The sequence below is a fragment of the Gekko japonicus genome, unplaced genomic scaffold (assembly GCF_001447785.1).
Source record: "Gekko japonicus isolate JY-2015 unplaced genomic scaffold, Gekko_japonicus_V1.1 scaffold5845, whole genome shotgun sequence".
Lineage (NCBI taxonomy): Eukaryota > Metazoa > Chordata > Lepidosauria > Squamata > Gekkonidae > Gekko > Gekko japonicus.
Genome location: NW_015168842.1, coordinates 13,415 through 23,595, shown reverse-complemented (window position 1 = coordinate 23,595; position 10,181 = coordinate 13,415). Strand labels below are relative to the sequence as shown.

General features: G+C 51.4%; 1 protein-coding gene across 1 annotated transcript in view; it reads right to left on the bottom strand.

The window, feature by feature from the left end:
- Positions 1-1,291: 1,291 nt before the first annotated feature.
- Positions 1,292-10,181, bottom strand: part of KPTN (kaptin (actin binding protein)) — a gene marked incomplete at its 5' end in the record, with an annotated part of 21,422 nt that continues 12,532 nt past the window's right edge. Inside the window, 4 exons of the mRNA XM_015415753.1 lie at positions 1,292-1,788; positions 8,435-8,596; positions 9,336-9,471; positions 9,559-9,631. Of these exons, the coding sequence (XP_015271239.1) occupies positions 1,651-1,788; positions 8,435-8,596; positions 9,336-9,471; positions 9,559-9,631 (509 nt within the window). The remainder of the gene's footprint in view (positions 1,789-8,434; positions 8,597-9,335; positions 9,472-9,558; positions 9,632-10,181) is intronic.

Sequence of the window (10,181 nt, the reverse complement as noted above, 5' to 3'; positions counted from 1 at the left end):
CCTGATCGTGGGCTGGGGTTCTTTGGGATATAAAATAATCTGCTCTTGTTTCCCAGGCATGTCCCTGACACCACCTATTTCTGCTACGTTTACACGTGTGTGACTCTGTGGCAGCAGTCTGTTGGCTATTTCTAAGTTCTGCTGGTGGGAGACTTAGTTACCAGTCCAATGTTCCCTCTAAGCTGTGGAGTCTTGTGAGCAAAAATTCTACTTTGTGAGCTATTAAAGTTGTGAGTGAGCGATTTGGCTACTGTATAAATTAGTTTGCTCTGGAGCCCTCCTTCCTGAGCCGGGACAAAAATGGGTGAGCCAGAGGCTAAAAAACTGAGCTAGCTCACACTAACTGGTTACCACCCTACATTGCTAGCCTTAGGACAGCACCCTTTATTTGTTGTGCCTGCATAATTAAACGATATGATGTTGTCAGTTCTTAGGAGAGAGGCAGGAAAATGGCTAGAGATGTAAAATTTCTGGAAAATTTGAAGCTCGGAAAAAACCCAGGGTTTTCCATTTTTTTTCCGGGGGGAAATGGAAATTTTCGGAAAAATTGAAACAAATGCTACATTAGCATTTCTTTTGTCTTTTCTAGATTGGAAGTCATTCTGTTACTTTAGGAACATAAATATGACTATGGACATTTTTACTTGGCATGAAATTATCACAACTAGCATATTAAAAACAGTGTATCCAAACAATTATTACAAACAGAATACCCACCCACATGCAAAAACAAAACTGAAACCTTTTTATTTTCTTCTGACAATAGCACCTCCTAAAGGAAGAAATGCATCTTGTTCTTGCATTGGAGAGTTCATCTCCAGGGTCTCAGGTATTGTCTACTCAGACTGGCAGCTCCTCTCCAGGATATCAGGTATTGCCTACTCAGAATGGCAGCTGCTCTCACAGGGTCTCAGGTATTGTCTACTCAGACTGGCATCTGCTCTCCAGTTTCTCAGGTATTGCCTATTCAGACTGGCAGCTGCTCTCACAGGGTCTCAGGCGGAGGTCTTTCCCATCACCTCTTGCCTGGTCCTTTTAAACAGGAGATACCTGGGAGTAAACCTGGGACCTTCTGCATGCCAAGCGGAGGCTCTTCCACTGAGCCACGGCCCCTCCCCATCTGATGTTTTCATCACTTTATCGGGGTTTTATTGCATCTGTTTTAGCGTCCTGATATTACCGCCGCCTGTAAGCAGCAGCTGGGAAAGCAAACTGCGATAGGAAATTAAGAAGCCTAATCTCCATCTTGGTCTAGACTCGCGTCCATCACACAGACACACAGATAGGAGAGTGCTTTTAATTACCGATCTACGCCCCGCATTTGCAGATTTCTTGGTGAGGCCTCGCTCCGGCCAACCTCCTCGGCAAGAAAGAACGAGAGTTCCTAGGAAGCACCGTGACTCCAGGTTTGCTTCCTGTGTCCCAGAGGTATCACTTCCTGCCTGGCTTCTCTTGCGGTTCAAGACTCAGCCTAGAAAGGCCCTGAGGGGCACCAAGTCTGCCCCCTCCTCACGTTCCCCCCCCCCCGGACCATCAGATCAGAAGGTTCCCTTGGAGAGCCACCACTATGCAGATTTTTTTGTCGGTTCGTACAACCAAAGCGAAAACACAGTCTTGGAATGCACACGCAGGCCGGGCCCGCCGAGCCCCTCACTCCTTGGGACGCTCCTTCCCGTCAACGTCCTGACCCTTGGGATCCGGGGCCTGTAGGTCACGCTGGGCCGCTAGGCTGGCCGCTTTCACCCGGAGCCGCTCCAGAAGGCACTGCGCTGTCTGCGTCAGGCTGTGCTGTTGAGAGGGAGGAAAGAGTAGAAACAGCAAGTTGGGCGGGACGGTTGCAAAGCCATGCGGGAAGAGGGGCAGAAGAAGAGGAGGAAGAGGAGATTGGATTTATACCCCGCCCTTCACTCCCCGAAGGAGTCTCAGAGAGCACTGCATTCAGGGACCCAAAACCGGTTGGCCCTCCCAGGCCCCAAAGACGCCCGGCTGGCGACAACCAGGGTCAGGGCCTTCTCGGGGGCGGCTCCATACTGGTGGAATGAGCTCCCGGAAGAGATCAGGGCCCTGCGTGGGGCAAGTGATGCTCTGTCTTCTTGGTGCTTGGGGGGGTCAACAGTGGGAGGGCTTCTAATGTCCTGGCCCCACCGGTGGACCTCCTGAAGGCACCTGGTATTTTTGGCCACTGTGTGACAGAGTGTTGGACTGGATGGGCCTTTGGCTTGATCCAACATTGGCTTCTCTTATGTTCTTATGCGGGACTTCCTACGGTTCCGCAGGGCCTGCAAGACGGAGCTCTTCCACCAGGCCTTTGATTAGGAGCCGCACCAAACGTCTGAGAAGTGATCATGTGCCCTGGCCTACAACCTACAGCCTGTGCCCACCGCATATATAAACAGATCAACTAAGCTGGTGTAAGAATACCGTCACGACTGTCGCCTAAGTAAGACTGCTTAATACTGCTCAATGTTTGAAACTTCTGCTCTCTCACTTTTACTTGAGTTATGGTGTTTTATGAATAATTTTAATTGTATTTATATATGCATTTTTATACAAGCCACTCTGAGCCTTCCTTGGCGGGGAGTGTGGAGTATAAATTGAATAAGGTAAATAAATAAATAATCCCCTTTCCCTTCCCCTTCCCACAGCAGACACCCTGAGAGGTGGGGCTGAGAGAGCTCTTTCGAGGACTGCCCTTGAGAGAGCAGCTCCAAGAGAACTTGTGACCGACCCAAGGTCACACCGGCAGCTGCATGGGGAGGAGGAGGAGATTGGATTTATACCGTGCCCTTCACTACCCGGGGGAGTCTCAAAGCGGCTTACAAACTCCTTTCCCTTCCCCTCCCCACAACAGACACCCTGTGAGGCAGGTGGGGCTGAGAGAGCTCTTTCGAGGACTGCCCGTGAGAGAGCAGCTCTGAGAGAACTTGTGACTGACCCAGAGTCACACCGGCAGCTGCATGTGGAGGAGTGGGGGAATCAAACCCGGTTCTCCCAGATTAGAGTCTGCGCCCTTACTGCCTACTGGGTGTTAGAAGAGCTAGACTGATTTGACTCTTCAAAGCTTGCGTTCCAAAAAATCCCGTTGGTCTCTTAAGTGGCTACTGGACTCGCAGCCAAGCTCTTGTACTGCAAACAGATCCAGGGACCCTCTGTAACTATTCAGGGTTAGGACACACAGCCACGATCACTTTGGGGTGTCAACCTGAAAGAGTTGGGAAGCCCCTGAGAGCGGCTGCTGGACTCGGCAAAGAGGGCTCGCAACGCAGGTACCTTCCGTAAGGCTGCTTCGCGTGGTCATAGAGTCATAGGACCAAAGAGTTGGAAGGGTTCCCAGAGGCCATCTAGTCCAGCCCCCTGTTCAGTACAGGATGAGCCTAGAACATTCCTGACAAGGGTCTGTCCAGCCGCTGCTTCAAGACGGACAGTGAGGGGGAGCTCACCACCTCCCTAGGCGGCCGACTCCACTGTTGCACCACTCTGACTGTCAAAAACTTTCCCCTAATATCCAGCCGGTACCTTCCCGCCCTTCCTTTCAACCCAAATTAGGTCGTGTTCATTTCCATACAGTTCGATCGAACTGATCTAGCCACCAATGCAAGCAAAGCGACTCCGTTAGAAACATACGGATCTTTATCTGCAAGCAAAAATATAACTTTTCCCATATGTTCATTTAGTTTGTATGTACCTTGGAGTTTTATCGTGGGATTTTATGCACTTTTTTTTATATTGTTGCGACCTATGGTCAACGCAATAAATCACTACTACAATTTAAACCCAGTATTGTGAGTACTGTCCTCTGCTGCCAACAGGAACAGCTCCCTGCCCTCCTCCTCCAAGGGTAAAAGTAAAGGTAAAGGTTCCCTTGCTCGAAAGCCAGTCGAATCCGACTCTAGGGTTGCGGTGCTCATCTCCGTTTCAAAGCCGAAGAGCCAGCGCTGTCCGAAGACATTTCCGTGGTCATGTGGCCGGCATGACTAGATGCCAAGGCGCACGGAACGCTGTTCCCTTCCCACCGAAGTGGTACCTATTTATCTACTTGCAATTTCTTGCTTTCGAACTGCTAGGTTGGCAGGAGCTGGAACTAGAGGCGGGAGCTCACTCCGTCATGCGGCACACTCGGGTCTTGAACTGCTGAACTACCGACCTTCCACACCCTGCAGTTCAGCGTCTTAACCACTTGAGCCACCGCAGCACCAAGGGACAGCCCTTCAAAGACTTCAAGAGAACAGTCATGTTCCTCCCCCCCCCAACCTCCTCGTCTCTGGACAGAACATTTCCAAGAAGTCCCTCGGCCTTTCCTCGCAGGGCTTCTTGGCCTCCGGGCGCCCGATCCTCCTCGTCGCTCTCCTCTGCACCCGCCCCATTCTCTCCACATCCGTTTTGCCCTCATCCCGGAGGACAGTCCCCAAGGTGGCTAGGAGGAAAGGATCTTTGCCATTTTGGTCGCTGTGTAAGAGAGGGAAATCTGGCGGCCCCGTTGGGGGGCACCTGGGTTCAGCACCCAAGCAAGGAGGCGAAGTTCTGGAGAGGCACCGCAGCTCTGGGGAAGGACCCACATTTTTCGTGCCGAAGATCCTGGGTTCAAGTTCCGCATTTTTTTAACTTAGACTCTCCCCGCTGAGTACAGTAACCCTACATGAGACACTGCAGGCCCTTGGCTACGCTGGACTGATAGAGCGGCTCCATATAATCACAGAATTAAGCGACTGGCTAAATGGGCCTGTAGCTACGGTGGGACTTTTGGGGGCTCTGCCCCCTATCTTAATGGCACAGCCCCACAAGAATTTCTCCTGTAAATGCTTTTTAAAACCATTTTTAAACATTTTTTAAAGGTGTGTGCTCTTTTAAGCAGAGTGGGGTGGACTAATTCCTGCACTGAGCAAGGGGGTCGGAGTTTGTGACCTCTAGGGTCCCTTCTAACTCTGTGTCGAGAAACTGGTCTCCTTTAAGAGAGTTTTTTCTGCCTCCCAAGTGTTCGCTTTCTTGACTACAGAAATCATCACCCCCCCACCTGCTGGCTTGTTACCAGAACTGCTGCTTAGTTTGGCAGAAGTGATTAACTTGCAGCAGCTGAGAACTGTCATCGAAAGTTGTTGGCAGCTTGCAATTGAGAGATCTATCCTGGTAACACCTTTCTGTTGGCTAAATGGCTTTTCCTTCTGTATTGAGAACTTCAGCCCCAGTGAAAACAATTTGCCCCGCAAGCAGGGGTCATTTCGTAGAAAAAGAGGTGCAGGAGCTCATTAGCACAACTCATTAGCACAACTCATTTGCATATGCCACACCCCCTGACATCACCGGAAGTGTGTCGGAAGGCAACACCCACCGCTCATCAGGCTCCACTGGACTGTTTCGGATTGCTAGCTGTTGGGGGGGATGCAGATCTGTCCTCACAGAGGAGGGAGAGCTTGTACCTGAATAAAACGTGGGTCTTAAAGGTGCCAATGGACAGTTTTGGGCCGGGGGGAGCTCTGCAACTTACCTGGCTGCTTCTTGCTCTGACTGAGGGCTGCTGGGAGCAGGGGGTGGGGCTTGTTGCATGTGCCTGCCCCCTGGGCTCTTTACTGCTGGAGCTCCGTTCCTGTGCGCTCCTGCAGGAAATGACCCCTGTCCGCAAGCCACAAAATCCCAGCTACGGACCTGTGGCTACAACTTCTCTTACTGACATTTCCCTCTGATTTTGTCACAGGGAGGGACCATAAGCACAACAGGTTACCAACAGGCCTGGTGGGGGAGAGATATGCCTCTTTCAGAGGCTTAAATGTGTAGAAACGGGCAGGACTGAGCTATTCGAGGGGGATTTTCTGCACAGCTAACAGGGTTGCCCTGTACCAAATGGTTTTACAAACTTGTTTGGATAATTAGGAAACCGGTGTTCCCTCTAAGCGTGAGCTAGCTCACGGTTTTTTAGCCTCCGGCTCGCGCATTTTTGTCTTAGCTCAGGAAGGAGGGCTCCAGAGCAAACTAGTTTATGCAGCAGTCAAATTGCTTGCTCACAACTTTAACACCAGTTGCTCACAAAGTAGAATTTTTGCTCACAAGAGTCCACAGCTTAGAGGGAGCGCTGTTAGGGACGGTGAACTATACTGCTGTGTGTAGCTTACTGTATGTAGGATCCAACTGGAATAATTTCTCTACCTCTGTATCCTGTGAACGCTTACACTCTGCTTCAGTTCCTTCTGAAGAAGAGAAGAAGAAGAGATTGGATTTATACCCCGCCCTTCACTATCCGAAGGAGTCCCAGAGCGACTTACAAACTCCTTGCCCTGCCCCTCCTCACCACAGACACCCTGTGAGGCAGGTGGGGCTGAGAGAGCTCTTGACAGAAACTGGCTCTTTTTCAAGAACAGCTCTTATCAGAACTAAGGCTTGCCCAAGGTCATCCAGCCAGGTGCAAGTGGAGGAAGAGTGGGGAATCAAACCCGGTTCTCCCAGATTAGAGTCCGCGCACCTAACCACTGCACCAAACTGGTGGTTCCAGACTTCTCAAATCCAAATGCGTCGCTTATTGAATGTCGCATTTTGTTGATTGTACTGACTCAATATGTATAATCCACCTTAAGTCTCTGTCGGAAAGGCAGACTATAAATAACATCCTGTTACGTTGCTATTGAAGAGACATGACATTCCCCCCCCCCCCTTCCAGGCCTGTTGGGAACTCTATCTAAAGACCGATGAAGCTTTGCCTCTGACCACTGGCGACTTCCTTTCGGGCGAACGTCACAAAAATTCTACTGGAGATCTTACTTGTCGCTTCCGAGGCACTGCTAGACACCCTCTATCTGTTTCCCAAGTTGAGCTTTGCCACCGCCGGCGCTGCAACTTTGCTTACGGCAAAAAAACCCCAACAACCCAGAGATTTCTCACAAAGCTGAAATCCGGCGCCGAAAAACCATCCCCTTGTGGATTTCCTGTGCTGACACCACATTTCGGACAGCATGATTTTGGGGCAGGAGCTTCGTGGCTCCAAAGATAGATACTCGCAAGACATTTAGATTTGGCGGAAAGCATCTCTTTATCACACTCAGCCTTGGGGCAAAACAAAAAAGTTTGAGCCCGGTGGCACCTTTATGACCAACGAAGTTTCATTCAAGGTACAAGCTTTTACGAGCACACACTCTTCTTCAGATATGTTGAAAGAGAAGGTTTAGAGGGGACATGATTGCAGTCTTCAAGTATCTGAAGGGCTGTCGTGTAGAAGATGGAGCAGATCTATTCTCTCTTGCTCCGGATTGCAAGACTAGATCTAACGGGTGGGAATTACAAGGGAGTTGATACCGGCTAAATATCAGGAGAAACTTCCTAACTGTGAGAGTGGTCAAGCAGTGGGACAGACTGCCTTGGGAGCTGGTGGAGGCTCCTTTGCTGGACGTTTTCAAGCGGAGGCTGGATGACCCTCTTTCAGGTATGTTGTAGGGCTATCTTTTGGCTATGCTCCTGCAGAGTGCAGGGGGTTAGACTAGATTACCTGCAAGGTCCCTTCCAACTCTAACCTTCTATGATGCTATGAAATGGAAGTTACCAGCCCATATATAGAGGTAAAGGGTGAGCAGCAAATTAGCATACAACTTAATAAAGTTGTTTGACAGATGCAAGGACCAAACTGGAAAAGCAAGCTTACTTTATATGGTCACCATTTGTCTGGGTTTAATTCCGGGGGAGGGGGGGGTGACGTAGTGAAGGAAATGAATATATCAAAATCGGAGGCGGATGGGCAGATGTACCCTTCTTAATTGTAGAATGCTGGGAGTAATTAACTGAGACCCTGGTGTTACACTCCCTCTGTCTTCCCTCAAGCACGGAGATGACTTCACAGCATATTCTTCTTTGAAGTGGGGTGACTGGGTGTGTAGGGTTATCTCCCTGTCCCCGGACCAGAGAAATACATTCCCATCTACCATTCCACATTACATTACATTCTGCTGTTCATAACATGACATTATAATCTACAATTCTAACCAACCATTCCAACTAAGTAATAAAATCAAGAGGAGTTTTAGCCCTTCCGGGAGGGTTGGTGGGAATACAGATGTAAGGACTGGATGAGGTTAGCATAGTGAGATAAGAAACCAATATCCCTGTTAAGTCCTGGGGGTTCCATTGTTCTGAGTGTTGTCATAACTTGCAACTCAGCAGTTCCCCTTCCAACTCTGTCCCCGAAGTTCCTTTGCAATAAGACAGCTACTTTGAGGTCCCCCACTGAATGTCCTGAAAGGTATTTATTTTGTTGGATTTATACCCTAACCCTCCCCACCGAAGCAAGCTCAGGGGGGCTTAAGTGTTTTAAATGGCTGAAGCGTTCTCCTACAGGCATCTCAGTCTTGTGATACTTGATGTCTCCGAAATGCTGACCCCAGCACGGAGGACCCCGGCTGCAGGTGGGACTCTCTGCCCCTCCCCCCGAAATCCCAAGCCCACCCCCGCACCCCCGCACCTGCAGGATGTGCAGCCCCTTCAGGCACACCACGGCCAGCTCGCAGAGTCCGTCGCAGGTCAGGTCGACGTACTCCATGGACAGCAGGGGGCTGGGGAAGGCGCGTTGCCAAAGGAGGCGGAACTCCCCATCGGGCAGGACGTACTTGTAGCACAGCAGTTCCTACAAGGCACAAGAAGCTGCCGTCTCAAACCGCCTCCTGAAGATCAGCGCGGCCTCTAGCGTGGGTCCCCAAAGCCCTCTGCAGCCTTGTTCTCTCTCTCTGAAAGCGAGTTTCTACCCTGCGCGACTGTAGAACCGGTCTGCGTTGGGAGCAGTGTTCCCTCTGAGCTGAGTGAGTGTGAGCTAGCTCACAGTTTTCTAGCCCCCGGGCCACACATTTTTGTCTTCGCTCAGGAAGGAGGGCTCCAAAGCAATGCTCCCTCTAAGACGTGGAGTCTCGTGAGCAAAAATTCTACTTTGTGAGCTGCTGGCATTAAAGCTGTGAGCGAGCGATTTGGTTGCTGCATGCATTAGTTTGTGGAGTCACCTCCAGTCTGGTCCTTTTAACTGGGGGTGCCGGGGATTGAACCTGGGACCTTCTGCCTGCCAAGCAAGTGCCCTACCACTGAGCCACAGCCCCACTTCATGGCTCTCCAGGGTCTCAGGCGGAGGTCTTTCACATCACTTCCTGCCTGGTCCTTTTAACTGAACCTGGGACCTTCTGCATGCCAAGCAGAGGCTCTGCCACTGAGCCACAGCCCCACTTCATGGCTCTCCAGGGTCTCAGGCGGAGGTCTTTTCCATCACCTACTGACTGGTCCTTTTAACTGGAGATGCCGGGGACTGAACCTGGGGCCTTCTGTATGTCAAGCAGATGCTCTGCCCCCGAGCCACGGCCACGCCCCATCACGTCACCCACCTGCCCGTAGGTCCCCAGCAGGATCTCGGGTTCGCGGTCGAAGTCGACGTCTGTCACCAGGGCGCAGATGACGCTGTCATGCTGGTCACTCGCCGGCAGGACCAGCTGCTCCTCCAGGCCGTTCTGCAGGATGTTCCTGGAAGGCAGGCAGGAGACACCAACTGAAGAGCCGGCAGCCCGCCAGGTGCTCCGTCAGGCCCCCTGCTTTGCCTTCTCCCCTCACCTGTAGACGACGGAGAGCTCGATAGTGCTGGTGACCAGGATGCTGTAGCTGGGGTGGCAGTTGCTGGCGGAACCTGGAGAGAAGACGCAAGAATGAGGCGGAGCGACCAAGCTGCTCACATGAACACTGCCTTATACTGAATCAGACCCTTGGTCTATCAAGGCCAGTCTTGTCTACTCAGATCGGCAGCTGCTCTCTCCAGGGTCTCAGGTATTGTCTACTCAGACCGGCAGCTGCTCTCTCCAGGGTCTCAGGTATTGTCTACTCAGACCGGCAGCTGCTCTCTCCAGGGTCTCAGGTATTGTCTACTCAGACCGGCAGCTGCTCTCTCCAGGGTCTCAGGTATTGTCTACTCAGACCGGCAGCTGCTCTCTCCAGGGTCTCAGGTATTGTCTACTCAGACCGGCAGCTGCTCTCTCCAGGGTCTCAGGTATTGTCTACTCAGACCGGCAGCTGCTCTCTCCAGGGTCTCAGGTATTGTCTACTCAGACCGGCAGCTGCTCTCTCCAGGGTCTCAGGTATTGTCTACTCAGACCGGCAGCTGCTCTCTCCAGGGTCTCAGGTATTGTCTACTCAGACCGGCAGCTGCTCTCTCCAGGGTCTCAGGTATTGTCTACTCAGAC